General features: G+C 40.5%; 1 protein-coding gene across 4 annotated transcripts in view; it reads left to right on the forward strand.

The window, feature by feature from the left end:
* Window positions 1–21304, forward strand: part of DEPTOR (DEP domain containing MTOR interacting protein) — a 172353-nt gene that overhangs the window by 88636 nt on the left and 62413 nt on the right. For 3 of the 4 annotated variants that reach the window (XM_060287057.1, XM_070043966.1, XM_030875685.2), the window contains exons 5-8: window positions 4316–4501; window positions 6483–6617; window positions 10554–10624; window positions 12662–12766. In XM_060287057.1, the coding sequence (XP_060143040.1) occupies window positions 4316–4501; window positions 6483–6617; window positions 10554–10624; window positions 12662–12766 (497 nt within the window). The remainder of the gene's footprint in view (window positions 1–4315; window positions 4502–6482; window positions 6618–10553; window positions 10625–12661; window positions 12767–21304) is intronic. The other variant, XM_060287058.1, reaches the window with a different exon arrangement.

The raw sequence follows: 21304 nt of genomic DNA on the forward strand, positions 1-21304 counted from the left end.
TTTGTAAAGTTAGTACAGTGGCATATAGCAAGTAAGCTACTAGCATAGCTAGTAGAGCCTGTTTGAACAGCAAAAATAGTCTGTATGATACTATATACCATAACATCTTACAGAAAAAACCTGAATGAACTTTTTTGGCCAACCCAATATAATGGTAGATACATCTGACAAAATCTGTGGAATGTTCAACATCAAGGTGAACCCTAATGTAAACTATGGACTCTGGATAATAATGATTAGTGTACATTCATCAATTGTAACATCTGTTCCTTTCTCGATAATTGATGGTAGAGCAAAGTTGTGTGTTGGGGGGCAGAGAGTATATGAGAACTCTGCACTTTCTGCTCAGTTTTGCTGTGAACCTAAAACTGCTTTAAAAAATAAGTCTCTTTTTTTTAAAGACAATCCAATTAAAAAAATAGACAAAGGATTTGGATAGACAGTTCTCCAAAGAAGATAGGCACATAGACAATAAGCGCGTAAAAATATGTTCAACGTTATAAGCCATCATGGAAATGAAAGTCAAAATCACAATAAGATACCACTACACAGCCATTAGGACAAGTGTAACAAAAAAGATAGAGAATAACAAGGGTTGCTAAGGATGTGGAACAATTAGGACCCCCTGCTCTGTTGGTGGGAATGTAAAATGGGGCATCTTCTTTGGAGAAGAACCTGGCATACAGTGTAGGGTTACCATGTGATCCTGCCATTCTACTCCTAGCTGTAAACCTAAGAGAAATGAATACATATGTCCACACAAAAATTTGTATGTGAATGTTAATAACATTATTCATTGTAACCAGGAAGTGAAAACAACTCAAGTGTCCATCAACTGATGCATGGATAAACAAAATACAGTATGTCCATACAATGGAATATTATTTGGCAGTAAAAAGCAGTGAAGTACCGATACATGGCATTACGTGGATAAACCTTGTAAACATTATGCCAAGTGAAAGAAGCAAGTCACAATGGACCATATCTTATATGACTCTATTTATATGAAATGCCCAACATAGACAAATCTACAGAGACAGAAAGTTGATCAGTGCTTGCCTAGGGGTTGCGTAGGGGTTATGGGCAGATTGGAAGTGATAGCTAAGGAGTGTTGTGTTTCTTTTGGGAGTGATGGACATGTTTTTAAATTGATTGTGATGACGGGATGCACAACTCTGTGAATATATTATAGACTAGAATATATATAGAACTATGCACATTAAGTGGGTGAATTATACTATAATAGGACCACTCCTTTCTGAGACTGACCATATGCCCAGTGGTTAATAGCCAAATGATTATTTGGGCATTAACATTATGTAGCATCTTATATTGGCAATGTGGGTTTACAGTGTTAAGCTCTATTTTTTGTTTTTGTTTTTAATTAATTTATTTTTTTTTGTCTGTGTCGGGTCTTAGTTGCAGCATGCGGGGTCTTCGTTGAGGTGCATGGCCTTCTTTCTAGTTGTGGCCCGCGGGCTCCAGGGCACGTGGGCTCTGTATCTGTGGCACACGGACTTAGTTGCCCGCGGTATGTGGGATCTTAATTCCCTGACCAGGGATCGAACCCGTGCCCCCTGCATTGGAAGGTGGATTCTTTACCACTGGACCACGAGGGAAGTCCCTGTTAAGACTCTGTTGTTCCTAGTCTCCCAGTCCATTTATAAGATTTGTTGTTGTTGTTGTTTGTTTCCTTTTTATTAATATACATATACTTAACCTACAGTGAAATATACATATCTTAAATGTTTAGTTCGGTGCATTTTGACAATGTATATATTCATGTAAAAACAAGATATAGAACATTTTCGTCACCCCAGAAAGTTTCCTCCTACTCCTTTCCAGTCAGTCCTCTCCCCTTCCCCTTTCTGATTTCTATCATTATAAGTGAATTTCCTCTATTCTTGAACCTCATGTAAATTAAGTCACTCAGTTTATGTTTTTTGTGTCTGGCTTTTCTCACTCAACTTAATGCTTTTGATATTAATCCACGTTGTTTTATGTGTCAGCAGCTCATTCCTTTTTATTGTCAAGTAGTGTTTCATTGTATCTACAATTTACTTATCCATTCTCCTGTTGATGGACAGGTTGTCCCCAGTTTTTGGCTATTGTGAATAAGACTGCAATGAACATTTTGGGCGATATATGTTTTCATTTGTTGTGGGTGGATCCCTAAGAATTGTGGGGACATAGGGTAGATATGTGTATAACTTTATAAGATCTGTCAGACTATTCTCCAACCGGGTTTTACCATTTATATTCCTGCCTGCAAAATGAGAGTTCCAGTTGCTCCATATCCTCACCGACATTTGATGCTGTCATTCTTTTTATTTTAGTGATTCTAGTGGGTGTGAAGTGGCATCTCATTGTGATTTTAATTTGCATTTCCATATTAACTAATGAGGTTGAGCTTCTCACGTGCTCATTATATATATATTTTTGTAAAATCTATTCAATTGTTTTCAATTTTGGGGGGTTGGGACTTCAGCATGACGCTGGCCAGTTTGCAGGGTTCCTGGTTTCTTCCCAGAGACAAAATGACCTAGGAACATGGCTTTTGGAGCTTGATGTCTTGCCTGTTTCACAAACTCCACGATTAGAACTCAGAATATAAACTTGCGAATAGACCACTGTAGCTCCCCGAGATATAAATGGTAATGTAGAATTGGATGTAAATTTAGCCTGGTAGCCATACATTAGCAGTTTTATGTAACATTACTTCAGTTCTTTATGAGAACCTAAAGAAGCCCAGGAATTGTTTTTCAGAGAGGCAGTTGAGAGTAATAATTTGGAACTTGAACTCTGGAGTCAGATACTGTAGTTATATTTCTACCTCTGCCATTTACTGTGTCTTCTTTGGGTCTTACTCATATCTCTGGGCTTCAGTTTCTTCATCAAAAAATAAGGAAGAAAGTAACAGTAACTATACCCAAGGCTGTTGTTAAAATTAAAGGAATTAATACAAATGAAGCATTTAAAATAATGCTGAATTCATAGAATATGCTGTATGAAGGTTAGCTATTGTTATTATTGATTTTGAGTTGATGGCCTGGCGTGATTAGGTGCTCAAAAGTGTAGATTTTCCTTGGCAAGTAACCAGCCTTTATCTGGATAGCCATTCATTCATTTAGCATCAATCTTAAACAGCTGCATAAAGTTTGATTCCATTTCTATAAAATTATCTAAGTGGTAACATTGCAGAGGTGGAGAACATACTAATGGTTGCCAGACATTAAGGATTTGGAGTGGGAGGCTATCAGGGGTTAGCATGAGGGAGTCCCTTTGTCATGATGGAACAGTCCTGTGCTTTGAGTGTGGTGGTGGTTACAGAGATCAGTACATGTGATAAAATTGCCTAAAAATACACACACACACACACAAATGAGTGCACGTAAAAACTGGTGAAATCTGAATAAAGTCTATAGATTGTACTAATGTCAATGTCTTTGTCTGATATTGTACTTTAGTTATTTCTGTAGGATGAAACCACTGGGGGAATCTGGGTGAAGAGTACACGGGGACTCTCTACTATTTCTTGTTGCTGTTGATTTTTTCAGCAGCTTTGGTGAGATATAGTTCACATACCATACCATTCACTCATATTAAATCATACCATTCATTGGTTTTTAGTATATTCACAGATATATGCAATCATCACCACGGTCAATTTTAGACCATTTTTATCACCTCAAAAAGGAATCTCACACTTCAGTTAACATCCCCAACCCCCTAGATCCCCTCCAGCCCCTGGCAACCACCCAGTCTACTCTGTGTCTGTACATTTCCTTGTTCTGGATATTTCATATGAATGGAATCGTATACTATGTGGTCTCTATATTATTTTGCAACTCTCCATGAGTCTATAATTATCACAAGATAAAAAGTTTAAAAATGAATGGCCGTGCTGCTCTGGGACAAGCAGTGTGCTGGGCCCAGTGGACACATGACTAAATGAAGCCACGATCATTGCCCCAAAGAGCCTAGAGGTTAGTGGGAAAGACAGAGGAGTTGAGGGACAATGAGAGCGTGTGTGACAAGTGCTCAGACGGAGGTAAAGTAGGAGCCTGCACAATACCAGGAGGAGTATAGCTTAGATTGGGGTGAGATCAGGCAGAGTTCCCCCAGAGGAATTGGTTAGCAGATTTTTAAAATGCATGACATGTGGAAAGAATCTGGGACCATGTGTGGACTGCAAGCTCCTGGGACATCTGTAGAACTAAACCCTTTCTCAAGACTTTTCCTCCTGTTGGCTGGAGTCTCCTGGCTACAGTGCTTAGTGGCCAGGCAGCCCTCATCTACTGTTTCTTCTCCCCAGTGTCCAACAAGCACCCGTTTGTGGACAGCAATCTTCTCTACCAGTTCAGAATGAACTTCCGGCGGAGGCGAAGACTGATGGAGCTGCTCAATGAAAAATCCCCCTCCTCCCAGGAAACTCATGACAGCCCCTTCTGCCTGAGGAAGCAGAGCCATGACAATCGGAAATCTACCAGTTTTATGTCAGGTATGTCAGTTCCCTTGTTTGTTTGATCATATAGATCTGTCTTTTGAGAAATAGCATAGTTGTAACTCACCTTTGTGAAATTCTGTTCTCCAGCAAATTTGTATTTATTGATAACCAAAATTTTATTTATTTATTTATTACTCCCCCCAAAAGAAACCATACACACATACAACCAGATTGTTCCTGTGCAGCCAACATACATGCTAAGAAGTCTGTTTTATAACACTATGTATTTGAATTATAGAAGACCACTCAAGCTCTCACTCCTACCTTATTTACTTTTCATTTACAAACAATCCTTACATATCGTTAATTATCCAGTTTTCTAAGTCACAGCATTGAGAAGCTATATATTTTAAGGATGAATGAAGTCTTCTTAGGGCATATACAACTAAAAGGCAACCGATTATCATTCCATCACACAGAACAAATTAAAACTGTGAGAGGTAGACGGGTGCTCAGAAGGCACAGCCTGGGACATTATATGTTAGGTCAGTCTGTCCCATATTGACAACTAACCTGGACAGAAATGATGACTGATGTTCGCAAAGATAACCCCATTTAAACAAAATATAAAATAATCCTATTCACCCGGAAAAGGTTAACTTGATGTGTCATTCTGTGTAAGTGGGTGAGGTGCTTAACAGGATGTCTTCAACTCCTCTGAAAACTTGACATTGACTTGAGAAACTGATTGGCCTAAGGTGTGGAAGTTATGGGCTTCACCCGAAACCCAGAGCAAAATGAAAATGTGTCTTGGTTATGAATAGGAGCAGACCGTGAGAACACTTACAACTAGATGTACTGAGAACGTTCTGTGCCCTTGGCACAGACCCAAGCTTAGTTGCGTACATTTTCTCGTTTAATTCTATTACTCTTCGAGGAAAGACTTTTCTTATCTCCATTTTACAGATGAAGAAACTGAGGCATGGAGAAGTTGAGTGGCTTACCCAAGGTCACACAGCTAGAAAGTGATGGACAGGGCTGGGTCTTGCACCAGTTCTGTCTTATCCCAGTGCTTATATTATACCGGCTCCTACCCAACCTTCTACATCCCAGGTTCCTCAGACACAGCTGGGATGGAGCAGAGAAGGAGCCAATAGCCACTCCAGGAAAGTAAACACTAGCCAAGGGTCAGGAGCCTAGGCCTGTGCTTAGATGCGCACCAGCTGTGTGTCCCTAAGGCTGCTGTCTCCTGCAGATGCAGAGGAACCGTTCACGTCTTCGCTGGTACTGAGGTTTGCCTGTTTTTCAGTGGGCCCCGTAGACGTGAACAAGTGATGATGATGAGAAGGATACAGTAACCATGGTCACCATAAAAGCCAGCCTTGATTTTATGCTTCCCATGTGCCGGGCACTGAGCAGAGCACTCTCCATGGTTTCTTTCATTGGATCATATGCCTTAAGGGCTCTCTTTCCCTCGTTGAGAGCCAGCCAACTCCATAGTGGAGAGAACGAGATCATATCACTGAAGCTGCTGCCTCACATACACCTTCAAAGCCTGAAGTTGTGCTCTGTGTTTTAATCTCCTTCTGTGGCTCTGGGTGATTAAAGATTTAATCTTCAACCAGGAGGCACTTATCATCACTGTTAACTCATTAAGCGTCTCGCCAGCACTTAATTTACATCCTCTCAGGGATGCTTAGTGTGGACTCGGTAGTTCTTAAAATAATATTTTATGTAACTGAGTACTTTTAAATATATAATCCACTCCTTGCACCAGTCCCATGAGATGGCATTCTGCCCACTTTACAGTTGGGGAAACTGTACGTTTAGAAAACCGGAGGGAATGGCCCCAGGCTGTGCTATTCGTCGGGCAGAGCTGCCACTCAAACCCTTGCTTTTCCGACGCCAAGGCCAGAGTGCTTTATCCCGGCACACGTGACCTGCCTCACTGTACCTGGCAGCTGAAAGCCGGCATGCATGCTCTGGGGAGCCGAGACCATCACCGTCGGTGACTCTGTGTGTTCCCGGCCCACAGTCAGCCCCAGCAAGGAGGTCAAGATCGTGTCTGCCATGCGGAGAAGCAGCATGAGCAGCTGCGGCGGCAGCGGCTACTTCAGCGGCAGCCCCCCCGCCAGCGGCAGCCCCCCCGTGCTCTGCAACCCCAAGTCTGGTGAGTGGCTGACAAGCAGCCCCGTCTCTGACCGTGACTGTGGGGGACCTGGGCCTGTGTGCAGGCGGGGCTCCCCGGGAAGCGGATTCTCAGGCAGAGGGAGACTAGCGTGGGAGCATCTTGTTACATTGTGCTCTTGGGGGACAGCACCCCTTGGATGCAAGGGAAGGATGTGGGTTTGGGCCGAGGGAGAATTGGGCTGCAGTGCAGTCCCCGTGAAGGCTGCGGCTCACCCCAGGTGGAGCTCTGGAGTTGGGATGGTCTTTGAGAGTTGTCCCGATTTGGGGTGAGGTGGCCAGGCTTTTATACCCTCACCTTGATCAGTCATTGGATGTTGGCTGCCCCTGGGAGGAAGGCGTGACCTGGGGAAAGCGGCTGTCTTTGGAGAGAGAGTTCCAAGGACAGTTGAGAACACTGGCTGTCTGAGGGCTGTCTGCTGTTAGCAGTCCCAGCACTGGGAGGAAACACTCAGTCCTGAAGGAAGGTTTGAGCAGCAAACAGCAGGGGAGATAGCGCTGTCCCAGACTGAAACTGATGCAAAGATCTGTTGGGTCTCCGCACCCCTAAGGAAGAAGCTTGGATCTCTGCAAACCTAGCCATCCCTGCAGTGGACTGTTGGTGCCTTGTGGTTTCAAACTCTACTCACCAACCTCCATGGCTTTTACATTCCAGAAAAAAAACCTAGGCACAAAGATTGTTAATGAACTTGTACTTAGATCTAATCAGTTCTTCAAGCCCCACAGGAACCTGTAACCCATCGATACCACCACCTTCTCACTGTGCTCACCCACCTCCTTTCTAGGATTAGCTTGCCTGGTCCATCGTGATAACCATGGCGGTGAAAACACCTTCCACTCCATTTGTTTAGTGCCCTGTCTACCCTCAGTTCCATGTATCACCTTCAGGGAAGGCACTTTGTTCCTTTGTTCATGCCGTTTCCTTATTACCAGATGTTGGGGATACAAAGATGAGAGGTCATGACCTCATCCCTCAGTGAGCACATCATCTCTTTGAGGAAAAAAAAATGCACTCATGAGAATAAGGACAAATAGATGTTGTTAAAGGGCTTTGAGAGAAAATAGTCATCTAATGCTGTTGTCTAGGTATTTTTCTTCATCTAACTTTTTCTTTTCTTCTTTTTTTGCTGTCTTCTGGAGGGTTAGCTCTAAGAATAAAGTTGTAACCTGCAAGTAAATGAAGAAATTTGCTTCCACACTGTCTCTGGCTGGAAAATCTTCCAGAACCCATATATTACCAGGTTTTTCAATTAATAGAGCACTGCTGATAAGGTAGAATGAGAAGAACTATATTGTTTGAAATAGCATGTTTGAAGCCCTGGTAGAAATCTGATACGTCCAAGTTAGAATCAGAAGCGTTCAATTTCAGGAAAGGGTTAATTGTGCTAAAGCCATTTTACATGTTTTTGATTGCTTACCAGAGTAGAAGGAGGAACAAAGTGTTAATTGCTTAAATTACACATTCATCTTCCCTGAGGTAGGTTTGCATTGTTTCCTCTTTCTCCTTAGCCCTCCACTCAAAGGGAAAATATTACTGATATGCAGACAGAAAAGAAAGGTCAGGTTGCCTTTTTTGGGTCTCTAAGGACCAAAGCTGTCAGGACTTCATTGTGGTTCATAAGTCCTACCTCTTACCTGTATTCTGACAAGCTTCTCTTTCACTCTAAGAGGGTTCCCAAGATGCAGGGAGCTCATCTGTGATTTTTTTTCTCTCAAGCAGGTAAGCAGGCTTCACAGTAAGGCATTTAAAATTAATCATTAGATATCCATCAGGATATATTTTTTAACACTGTATATAAATGCCCTAATTCAGATAAAGAAAGTGCTACAGAAAGTAACATGATCAGTATCACTGTGATGAGTAAATAAGTTCCCAAGGATATGAAAAGAGTAAGCTAGAAATAATTCCCTAGGTTTCAAAGTTTCTACATTTTTTAACATAAGAGAGAAAGTGTATTAAATGATCAGTATTGTTGCCAAATATTACAATATAGTGTGATTCAAAACCACAATGAGATATTACCTCATCCCTGTCAGAATGGCTATCGTCAAAAAGAACACATATAACAAATGCTGGAGAGGGTGTGGAGAAAAGGGAACCCTCTTGCACCGTTGACGGGAATGTAAATTGGTGTAGCCACTATGGGAAACAGTACGGAGGTTCCTTAAAAAAGAATTAAAAGTAGAACTACCATGTGATCCAGCAATTTCACTTCTGAGTATTTATCGAAAGGAAATGAAAACACTAATTTGAAAAGCTCTCTGTACCCCATGTTTATTGCAGCATTATTTATAATAGCCAAGACATGGAAACAACCTAAGTGCCCATCAATGGTTGAATGGATAAAGGAAATGTGGTACTTTTTTTGTATGTATACACACACACACACACACACACACACACACATACATATACACACGTACACAACGGAGTATTATTCAGCCATAAAAATGAAGGAAATCCTGCCATTTGCAACAAGATGAATGAACCTTGAGGGCATTGTGCTAAGTGAAGTAAGTCAGGCAAAGAACGACAAATGTCATATGATCTCACTTGTATGTGGAATCTAACAAAAAACTCATATATACAGAGAACAAATTGGTGACTGGCAGAGGGGGGTTGGTCGGTGGGCGGGGATTGGTGGTTGGGTGGACCAGATGGGTGAAAGGGGTCAAAAGGTACAAATTTCCAGTTTATAGGTAAGTCCTGGGGAATGTAATGTACAGCAAGGTGACTATGGTTAATGATACTGGGTTGTGTATTTGAAAGTTGCTAAGAGAGTAGATCTTAAAAGCTCTCATTTCAAGAAAAAGAAAAGTTTGTAGCCATGTGAGGTGATGATGTCAACTGGAGTAGTTGATCATTTCATAATATATGCACCATTATGTTGTAACCTGAAACTAATATAATGTTATATGTCAATTATATCTCAATAAAAATAGGGAAAAAGTGTAATAAAAATAAATGGTCGATATTGTCAAATATCACAAGTACAGTGTGATTCCTACATCCACGTTCATAGACCCCAGAGGGGCTTGTGTGGGTAGGGGCCTGGAGGCAGTTGAGTGACAGGGAATAAAAAGGTCAGAATCCTCAACCATGGACCCCTTCTCTTTGCATTGGCAGGCGGACTCTCAACCACTGCGCCACCAGGGAAGCCCGAGTTTAAATCTTAATTCTACTTCCTGTTGACTCTGAGGCCTTGGACACAAGCTATTTAACTTTTCTCAGCTTCTGTTTCCTCTCGAATAGAATAGGGATAAGGATGAAATGAACCCATTAGTTCTTGTGATGATTAAATAATAGAATATATTTAAAGCGCCTAACATAGTACCTAGCACATGTTAATTATGCAGAAGAGTTCCCCAGTGTTACGATTCAAGGCAAAAGGCAGTGCGTACCCGCAATCTGGGGTATTAATAAGGAAATCCGTGAGGCTTTGGTGAATGGGGCGTGTATGGTATGATGGGGGAGGGGTTTGTATGGAGTGGAAACGGTTATCAGACGGCCAGAGTCAGAATTCCTTTTTTTTTTTTTTAACATCTTTAAGGATTTCTCGTAATTTTGACATGTTGAATGCACATCAAGGTCTAAGAGAAAGAAATTCAGGAACTAGAAAACGTGGTCTTTTCCTTTATAGAAAAATGTCAAGCCACTGCTTACCCCACCCCTGGCACTCTTGCTTCCCCTCCCCCTGCTCCCGTCTCTGCTTTCTGTAGCTCTGTAAGTTAGGTTTAGGGTTATTTATGTTTGCTAATATTTTCTGCCTCTGTGTGGCTAGAATATAAACTGGGAGGCAGGGATCTTTGCCACTTTTGGTCACTGATGTCACACATGAGGCATTAAGTAAATATCTGCTGAATGAAAGAACAGAGGGCTCAGAAGGGTCTGTACCTTGACACTGTGTCTGTCTTACAGTGTTAAAAAGACCCGTCACTTCTGAGGAACTCCTGACTCCCGGGGCTCCGTATGCGAGGAAGACATTCACGGTAGGCTCATCATTTGGTTTTTCTCCCGTGCTGCTCGTTTGTCTGGGCCATGTCAACATGGCAGTGTGTCCATATGTAGCTTAGGGACGGAATTGAAAAGCTTCTCCCAATTTCCCTTTTGTTTTGAGCATGATTATAATAGTAGACTTTCTTGACCTTTAGGCACTAAAATGCATTAGGACTTGATATAATTCATTATTAATACATTATTTAAAATTCCTTTTGATGTGTCCTTAAAAAAAGATTTCCATTATGTACTTATTCTAATATATTGACAGATTCAAAGGCAGATGGTAGAACAAATAATGCTAATGATCCCTTCTGCATTATAGTTAATTCTAAAAATTATTTAAGACATGAGGGAAGTCTTAAGATAGAGAGAGAAAACGATGGCATAGATTGTTCTACCATAAGGAATGACGTTTTTGACAACGTTAGCGTGCCTTGAGTTATACAAGCACCTGATTTGGGCGCACTGCATAACTGTGATCACCTCCTGACCACCTGCCCTTTCTTGGAGGTCCTTCAGCCTTCCTTCTACTCCTAGGGTCCCACTGGTATTCTTTTCTTTTCTTTTTTTTTGGCCGCACCCTGAGGCATGTGGAACTTCCCTGACTGGGGATCAGACCCATGCCTCCTGCAGTGGAAGTACGGCGTCTCAACCGCTGGACCACTAGGGAAGTCCCCCCCGGTCTTCTTCAAACAGAATCCACGTTCTCTGCTTGACATCACCTCACCCACTTCCTGTCGACTTGACTCTGTCTCTTTGTCTCCTCACATCTACATTGACGTCTTCTTTAAAATACTGGTCATCTTTCCTGTAGTCTTCTAATTTTTGTTTTAATACCTCAGGGTGGGGAAAAAGCTTTCCACACTCATTTGTGCTAGGAACATTTGTCGAGGACTACTTCACGTTCTGAGCACTAAGGAATTAAAACAGGATGGGTCCAGTCCTAGCCAGTCAATATGAAAAAAGCACTGGTAATATGTCTGTATCAGGGAAAAGGTAAACTGGACATTTGGAAGTGCAATTAGGTATAATGAACTAAGAGCAGCAAAGCCTAAAGCCAATGAGGTACCTAATAAAGAACTTCTCAGACAAGCAAAAACTAATAAGAGTTCAGCGACACTAAAACCTGCCCTAAAAGTCTTTTTGAGAATGGTCACAAAAATTTCAGTTGCTTCCCTACTTTTCCTCAGTCTCCAGCATTCAAGAGACGTTGGATTGTATTTTTTAGCTGTATTTCTTTTTGGTTTTAAATATCAATGCCAGCATTGCTAGTAATTGACTGTGAATGGCTGTCGTCTCTATTTCAGTTGGGGTATGTATTAGAGACATGTCTGGGAGCTGCCCAGAGAATGTAACTGGCAATTCTAATTATGATTCTATAAGGAAAGTCACCCTCCAGTTTCAAACAACTTTTGGACCAGAGTGAACTGGTCAACTGGAAGTGAACTGGACCAAAGTGAACTTTATGTACTTTTTCACTGTCTTTTCTTGGTACAGAAAATTGGGTTTCAAGAGAGCCAAGACTCTTCATGGTTTCCCCCATTAGTAATTTAAATGGTTACTTTAAACTTCAATGATTGTAAAGCAAATATACTCCAATAAAAAAAAAAAAGTTCAGTGACGTATCAAGAGCATCAGGAAAGAATCCTTTGGATGCAGGGGAAGAGAAACTGGATCTGGAGGGAAATTTCAACCATATTTTTAAGATCTTCAGACTTCTCATTTGAGTCTGATATTCAACGGCATAGCAGCCTAAGAAAGAGGCCATCTGCCAGTTATTGATTGAGTAGTGACCTCACAGAAGAAGCTTCTTTCTGCCAAACAGGTGTTTCATGACCATGTTTTCCACACAGAGATATAAGCCTGTGTTTGTGATAGAAGAGTCCCGTTCCCCTGACAGGGTAGAGATGAAGTGGAGAAGAGGTATCTCATGGCATGCCTTTAGTCTTGGCTTTTCTCTGTCTTGGAAGGGCGGGCACACTGCCAGGGACCGTCTGCTGATGGCTAATTGTGGTTTTCCTCTCTAGATTGTTGGTGACGCAGTAGGCTGGGGCTTTGTGGTGCGAGGCAGTAAGCCATGCCACATCCAGGCCGTGGATCCCAGTGGCCCAGCAGCCGCTGCAGGAATGAAGGTACCTCCAGTACAGCAGTGTCTAAATACTTCACGCTTTATTTCATTGTTTGGTGCCATCTGTACTTTCTCTCCCTGCGTGTTTTGGTCCCATTTTTGTCATTTCCTTTTCGCTTTCTGAATGGGGGTGAAATGAAGCCAAGAGCGTACGAGGTAGCAGCTAAAAGGATAAGTTTTTCTGTCGCTTGGACTATTGCCTTCTTGGTCTCCAAACCTCCCTCGGTATTTTACATTTCTCTCCTGAACCAATACTGAATTTGAAAAAAAGTTTCTTTTTGCTTAAATCTTATACAGTAATTCTACTGCTTTTGTTCAAAGTATATACTTGTGGCGTTTAAGCAGCCAAGACACAAGAAACAGTAAATAGTGAGAAAAAGAGAACAAAAGTCGTGGAGTTTGGAAGAGGAGATCTGGATTCTTTTATTGGTTTTTACTACTTACTAGCTCTTTGAACAAGTTCTGTAACATCTCAGAGCCTGTTTCCTCCTCTCTGAAATGATAATCATATTTCATTCTGCTGTTTTATGGATTAAATATGTCGAAACACTTGATAAAGTACAAAGAACTACACAAACATCAAGAAACTGAGTGAATTGTGTAAGATTTTTGAAAATAATTTTTACACATTTTTAGTATTAAAGTAATGAATATAGAGTCAAGAAAATTTGGAAAATACACACAGGCAGAAAAAAAATGGTAACTGCCTATAATCTTTCCTAGCTTAGAGATAACCACTCTTTACATTTTTAAGCAGCTCTTTTGAAGTATAATTGACATACATTGAAGTGTATCACTGTTAACATTTTGATTTATATTCTTCCAGACTTCTATGTATGTGTGTGTGTGTGTATATATATATATATATACATACATACATACACATATAAGTATATATATACACATTGTTTTTATTTGTAAAGAAATATGGTATAAGAGGATATTGAGAGCACTGGTTTTCTGCTTCAAAACACCTTTATCTAGCACAGTTTTGTTCTGTCATCTGTAAAATATTTCACAGAGGGTATTTATCTCTTGATTGTCTGGGACCATGGGGGGATGCAGGAGACTTGAAAGCCACAGATTATTCCCCCCTTTATTTCTTCAATACTTTCACCCTCTCCCCTCAGTCCTTTTCCTAGAGCAGTAAACCAGTGAAGCAATGGTATGGTTTGGATCTCCACAGCTCTGGTTTCCAGCACTTACCTTCTGGCAATGGTTTACCTACTAGAAAAGAGAGGTAGGCAGCCAAGACCAGCTCAAGGGAGCACAGAGCAGAGATTATGGCCAGTCCAGGTAACCGATGCTGGTAGGATTCAGGATAGACTCTGCCCCCTGATTTGAACACCTCCTTCACACAGGGAGGCACAGGCTTCCTGTGTCTTGTGCTCTGGGTAGGTTACAGAAGCCTCATTGGCTAAGTCCATCTGTATTAGAGGCCCTTCCTACATCCTCAGTATTGCAGTGGGCACAGCCCCAAAGAAACCCAGAGCAGGAAAGTTGGCCAGGAGCATTTGTATCTGCGCCGAATTTTTCATTTTCTAATGGAACTCTTGGCTGTGGGAAGAGTTTTATACTTTATTCCCACAGTAAAGTACCTCAGTATAAATTATTTCTGGCAGCGTGCTTTGGTTGTGAGCGTGCACTCACTCGCATGGGGCTTGAAGCATACTTCCTTTGGGGAAAACAATGGATTTACATTGCAGCTAAAGAGGTTGTTTTGCTTAGCCAGGTGTCTTTCATTGATTCTAGTCCATCTTTATTGATTAACATGCATAACTGTTCTAGACATTGTCAGTTGATTTCTTAATTAACTTCTGAATGTACATACCCTGATAGATGGGTAACCTGATACACTTTTGTCAATTTCAGAAGCTAACACTTCATATGCTTTATATTCTTAGTTTCTCAGGGGGTTGTACAATGGTTTTCATATGTTATAGGGCAGTACAGCATTCAGTAGAACAGCGTTTCCAAAATTGTATTATACAGCTCTCTGGTCCAGCAAAATATCCTGTCCTGAGGTTCTGTGATCAAAACAGTTTTCAACTGCTGCACAGTTTATTCCCCTCTTGGAAATCTACAAAAAGCACATTAGCATACTAAAAATGCTGGGAAATCCATCTGGGGGAAAAAAAATCTGTTTAAATTATCTAACACAACATTTATCACTGAAATGAAATCTTAAAATATAGCCCTGTTCTAAAAACCTGCTTTTGATGAAATTCTGTATTAGAATGACTGTATTGAGATATTTTTGAATTGTACTATTGGTTAAATGAAAATGACAGGGAATAACATTCTCTTCCATGTAATCTACTTGTGTATGTTCATTTAAATCCATTACCTTGTTATGGAAAACACTGAATGAATTATTTCGTATATTTACCATATGTATTTGTTATAGAGTAACTTATATAAAAAGCCCTTTGTATAACCCAGGGGTCCCCAACCCCCGGGCCGCAGACCGGTACTGGTCTGTGGCCTCTTAGGAACCGGGCCACACGGCAGGAGGTGAGCGGCGGGGTGAGTACGCAAAGCTTCATCTAACGCTCCTCGCCGCTCCCCATCGCTAGTGTTAACACCCCCGCCCTGGTCCAGGGAAAAATTGTCTTCCACAAAACAAGTCCCTGGTGCCAAGAAGGTCTGGGACCGCTGGTATAACCCAATCCTGGAAGATTGTTACCACCAACCTGTCACATCGCTGCTGCTCTTGAACTGCAGGGCAGCGTGTCTGGTTGTGTGGAGCTCAGCTGGGGGGAAGGGGGTGCACAGCGGGGGTGACCGTACAAGAGCCTGTCCTGGGGAAGGATCTGGTGACCTGGGCAGTGACCAACCTGCTTGGTCTGGGTGGTAGAAATTGCCCATCTGGTCAGAAGCCTCCTTTTAGCACCTCTGACTGGCAAGAGCTGACCCAGGACAGTGAAAAGTGTCCCACTTTGCCTTCCATGGCAGTGTCTACACAGAAGACCAGGCTCATGTCTCAGGTCTCAGCCCTCGTTTTCTCCTACTTTCCAATGTAGACAAAGCTTTACATCTGGGCCTTTGTGACCTTTCCATCCAGCGGAATTTTTCTACTTTTACTGTGGCTGCTTAATTTCACTGCTTTCCTTGCCAAAACAGAAATCGTTTTGTAACTAGTTTCTGTATGTTGACCATTTCTCGCTTTTTAAAAAAATTTTTGAATTCTATTTTTTTAATTAATTAATTTATATATATATGTTTCTTTCTGCAGTAGGCGGGCCCCTCACTGCCGTGGCCTCTCCCATTGCGGAGCACAGGCTCTGGATGCGCAAGCTCAGCGGCCATGGCTCACGGGCCCAGCCGCTCCGCGGCATGTGGGATCTTCCCAGACCGGGGCATGAACCCGCGTCCCCTGCATTGGCAGGCGGACTCTCAACCACTGTGCCACCAGGGAAGCCCCTATTTTATTTACTTTTTTATACAGCAGGTTCTTATTAGTTATCCATTTTATACATATTAGTGTATATATGTCAATCCCAGTCTCCCAATTCATCCCATCACCAACAGTCCCCCCCCTCCGCCACTTTCCCCCCTTGGTGTCCATATGTTTGTTCTCTACATCTGTGTCTCTGTTTCTGCCCTGCAAAGTGTTTCATCTGTACCATTTTCCTAGGTTCCACATATATGTGTTAATATACTATATTTGTTTTTCTCTTTCTGACTTACTTCACTCTGTATGACAGTCTCTAGATCCATCCACGTCTCTACAAATGACCCAGTTTCATTCCTTTTTATGGCTGAGTAATATTCCATTGTATATATGTACCACATCTTCTTTATCCATTCATCTGTCGATGGGCATTTAGGTTGCTTCCATGACCTGGCTATTGTAAATAGTGCTATAATGAACATTGGGGTGCATGTGTCTTTTTGAATTATGGTTTTCTCTGGGTATATGCCCAGTAGTGGGATTACTGGGTCATATGGTAATTCTATTTTTAGTTTTTTAAGGAACCTCCATACTGTTCTCCATAGTGGCTGTATCAATTTACATTCCCACCACCAGTGCAAGAGGGTTCCCTTTTCTCCACACCCTCTTCAGCATTTATTGTTTGTAGATTTTCTGATGATGCCCATTCTAACTGGTGTGAGGTGATACCTCATTGTGGTTTTGATTTGCATTTCTCTAATAATTAATGATGTTGAGCAGCTGTTCATGTGCCTCTTGGCCATCTGTATGTCTTCTTTGGAGAATTGTCTATTCAGGTCTTCTGCCCATTTTTTGTTTGTTTTTTAATATTGAGCTGCATGAGCTGTTTATATATTTTGGAGATTAATCCTTTGTCGGTTGATTCGTTTGCAAATATTTTCTCCCATTCTGAGGGTTGTGTTTTTGTCTTGTTTGCGGTTTCCTTTGCTTTGCAAAAGCTTTTAAGTTTCATTAGGTCCCATTTGTTTATTTTTGTTTTTATTTCCATTACTCTAGGAGGTGGATCAAAAAAGATCTTGCTGAGATTTATGTCAAAGAGTGTTCTTCCTGTGTTTTCCTCTAAGAGTTTTATAATGTCCGGTCTTACATTTAGGTCTCTAATCCATTTTGAGTTTATATTTGTATATGGTGTTAGGGAGTGTTCTAATTTCATTCCTTTATATGTAGCTGTCCAGTTTTCCCAGCACCATTTATTGAAGAGAGTGTCTTTTCTCCACTGTATAATCTTGCCTCCTTTGTCATAGATTAGTTGACCATAGGTGCGTGGGTTTATCTCTGGGCTTTCTATCCTGTTCCATTGATCTATATTTCTGTTTTTTGTGGCAGTACCATATTGTCTTGATTACTGTAGCTTTGTAGTATAGTCTGAAGTCAGGGAGTCTGATTGACCAGCTCCATTTTTTCCTCTCAAGACTGTTTGGCTATTCGGGGTCTTTGCGTCTCCATACAAATTTTAAGATATTTTGTCCTAGTACTGTAAAAAATGCCACTAGTAATTGGATAGGGATTACATTGAATCTGTAGATTGCTTGGGTAGTATAGTCATTTTTACAATGTTGATTCTTCCAATCCAAGAACATGGTATATCTCTCCATCTGTTTGTGTCATCTTTGGTTTCTTTCATCAGTGTCTTATAGTTTTCTGAGTACAGGTATTTTACCTCCTTAGGTAGGTTTATTCCTAGGTATATTATTCTTTTGGTTGCAATGGTGAACGGGATTTTTCCTTAATTTCTCTTTCTGATCTTTTGTTGTTAGTGTATAGGAATGCAGGAGATTTCTGTGCATTAATTTTGTATCCTGCAACTTTACCAAATTCATTGATTAGCTCTAGTAGTTTTCTGGTGGCATCTTTAGGATTCTTTATGTATAGTATGTCATCTGCAAACAGTTACAGTTTTACTTCTTCTTTTCCAGTTTGTAATCCTTTTATTTCTTTTTCTTCTCTGATTGCCATGGGTAGGACTTCGAAAACTATGATGAATAATAGTGGCGAGAGTGGACATCCTTGTCTTGTTTCTGATCTTTGAGGAAATACTTTCAGTTTTTCACCATTGAGAATGATGTTTGCTGTGGGTTTGTTGTATATGGCCTTTACTATGTTGAGGTAGCTTCCCTCTATGCCCACTTTCTGGAGTTTTTATCATAAATCGGTGTTGAATTTTGTGAAAAGCTTTTTCTGCATCTATGGAGATGATCATATAGTTTTTATTCTTCAATTTGTTAATATGGTGTATCACATTGATTTGCATATATTGAAGAATCCTTGCCTCCCTTGGATAAATCCCACTTGATCATGGTATATGATCCTTTTAATGTGTTGTTGGATTCTGTTTGCTAGTATTTTGTTGAGGATTTTTGCATCTCTATTCATCAGTGATATTGGTCTTTAATTTTCTTTTTTTGTAGTATCTTTGACTGGTTTTGGTATCAGGGTGATGGTGGCCTCATAGAACGAGTTTGGGAGTATTACTTCCTCTGCCATTTTTTGGAAGAGTTTGAGATGGATGGGTGTTAGCTATTCTCTAAATGTTTGATAGAATTCACCTGTGAAGCCATCTGGTCCAGACTTCTGTTTGTTGGAAGATTTTTAATCACAGTTTCAATTTCATTATTTGTGATTGGTCTGTTCATATTTTCTATTTCTTCCTGTTTCAGCCTTGGAAGGTTATACCTTTCTAAGAATTTGTCCATTTTTCCTAGGTTGTCCATTTTTTTGGCTTAGGGTTGCTTGTAGTAGTCCCTTATGATGCTTTGTATTTCTGTGGTCCATTGTAACTTCTCCTTTTTCATTTCTGACTTTATTGATTTGAGTCCTCTCCCTCTTTTTCTTGATGAGTCTGGCTAAAGGTTTATCAATTTTATTTTTTGTCTCAAAGAAGCAGCTTTTAGTTTTATTGATCTTTGCTATTGTTTTCTTTGTTGCTATCTCATTTATTTCTGCTCTGATCTTTATGATTTCTTTTCTTCTACTAACTTTGGGTTTTCTTTGTTCTTCTTTTTCTAGTTCCTTTAGGTGTAAGGTTAGATTGTTTATTTGAGATTTTTCTTGTTTCTTGAGGTAGGTTTGTATTGCTGTAAACTTTGCTCTTAGAACTGCTTTTGCTGCATCCCATAGGTTTTGGATCATCATGTTTTCGTTGTCATTTGTCTCTAGGTATTTTTTGATTTCTTCAGCGATCTCTTGGTTATTTAGTAACGTATTCTTTAGCCCCCATGTGTTTGTGTTTTTTACATTTTTTTCCCTGTAATTGATTTCTAATCTCATAGTGTGGTGGTCAGAAAAGATGCTTGATATGATTTCAATTTTCTTAAATTTACCGAGGCTTGATTTGTGACCCAAGATGTGATCTATCCTGGAGAATGTCCCATGTGCACTTGAGAAGAAAGTTTAATCTGCTGTTTTTGGATGGAATGTCCTATAAATATCAATTAAATCTATCTGGTCTATTGTGTCATTTAAGGCTTGTGTTTCCTTATTAATTTTCTGTCTGGATGATCTGTCCATTGGTGTAAGTGAGGTGTTAAAGTCCCCCACTATTACTGTGTTACTGTCGATTTCCTCTTTTATAGCTGTTAGCAGTTGCCTTATGTATTGAGGTGCTCCTATGTTGGGTGCATATATATTTATAATTCTTATATCTTCTTCTTGGATTGATCCCTTGATCATTATGTAGTGTCCTTCCTTGTCTCTTGCAACATTCTTTATTTTAAAGTCTATTTTGTCTGATAAGAGTATTGTTACTGCAGCTTTCTTTTGATTTCCATTTGCATGGAATATCTTTTTCCATCCCCTCACTTTCAGTCTGTATGTGTCCCTAGGTCTGAAGTGGGTCTCTTGTAGACAGCATATATATGGGTCTTCTTTTTGTATCCATTCAGCTAGCCTGTGTTTTTTGGTTGGGGCATCTAATACATTCACGTTTAGGGTAATTATTGATATGTATGTTCCTATTACCATTTTCTTAATTGTTAATGTGTTTGTATTTGTAGGTCCTTTTCTTCTCTTGTGTTTCCCACTTAGAGAAGTTCCTTTAGCATTTGTTGTAGAGCTGGTTTGGTGGTGCTGAATTCTCTTAGCTTTTGCTTGTCTGTAAAGCTTTTGATTTTTCCATTGCATCTGATTGAGATCCTTGCCGGATAGAGTAATCTTGGTTGTAGGCTTTTCCCTTTCATCACTTTAAATATATCGTGCCACTCCCTTCCGGCTTGTAGAGTTTGTGCTGAGAAATCAGCTGTTAACCTTATGGGAGTTCCCTTGTATGTTATTTTTCATTTTTCCCTTGTTGCTTTCAATAATTTTTCTTTGTCTTTAATTTTTTTCAAATTGATTACTATGTGTCTTGGCATGTTTCTCCTTGGGTTTATCCTGCCTGGGATTCTCTGTGCTTCCTGGACTTGGGTGGCTGTTTCTTTTCCCACGTTAGGGAAGTTTTCGACTCTAATCTCTTCAAATATTTTCTCGGGTCCTTTCTCTCTCTCTTCTCCTTCTGGGACCCCTATAATGTGAATGTTGGTGCGTTTAATTTTGTCCCAGAGGTCTCTTGGGCTGTCTTCATTTCTTTTCATTCTTTTTTCTTTATTCTGTTCCACAACAGTGAATTCCACCATTCTGTCTCCTAGGTCACTTATCCGTTCTTCTGCCTCAGTTATTCTGCTATTGATTCCTTCTAGTGTATTTTTCATTTCAGTTATTGTATTGTTCATCTCTGTTTGTTTGTCCTTTAATTCTTCTAGGTCTTTGTTAAACATTTCTTGCATCTTCTTGATCTTTTCCTCCATTCTTTTAACAAGGTCCTTGATCATCTTCACTATCATTATTCTGAATTCTTTTTCTGGAAGGTTGCCTATCTCCACTTCATTTAGTTGTTTTTCTGGGGGGTTATCTTGTTCCTTCATCTGCTGCAAAATCCTCTGCCTTTTCTTTTTGTCTCTCTATCTGTGAATGTGGTTTTCCTTCCATAGGCTGCAGGATTGTAGTTCTTCTGCTTCTGCTGTCTGCCTCTGGTGGGTGAGGCTATCTAAGAGGCTTGTCCCATTTCTCGCTTTTATTTTACCGTTTAATGAGGCTTGGAAAATTTTAAGAAGT

The sequence above is a fragment of the Globicephala melas genome, chromosome 17 (assembly GCF_963455315.2).
Source record: "Globicephala melas chromosome 17, mGloMel1.2, whole genome shotgun sequence".
Taxonomy (NCBI): Eukaryota; Metazoa; Chordata; class Mammalia; order Artiodactyla; family Delphinidae; genus Globicephala; species Globicephala melas.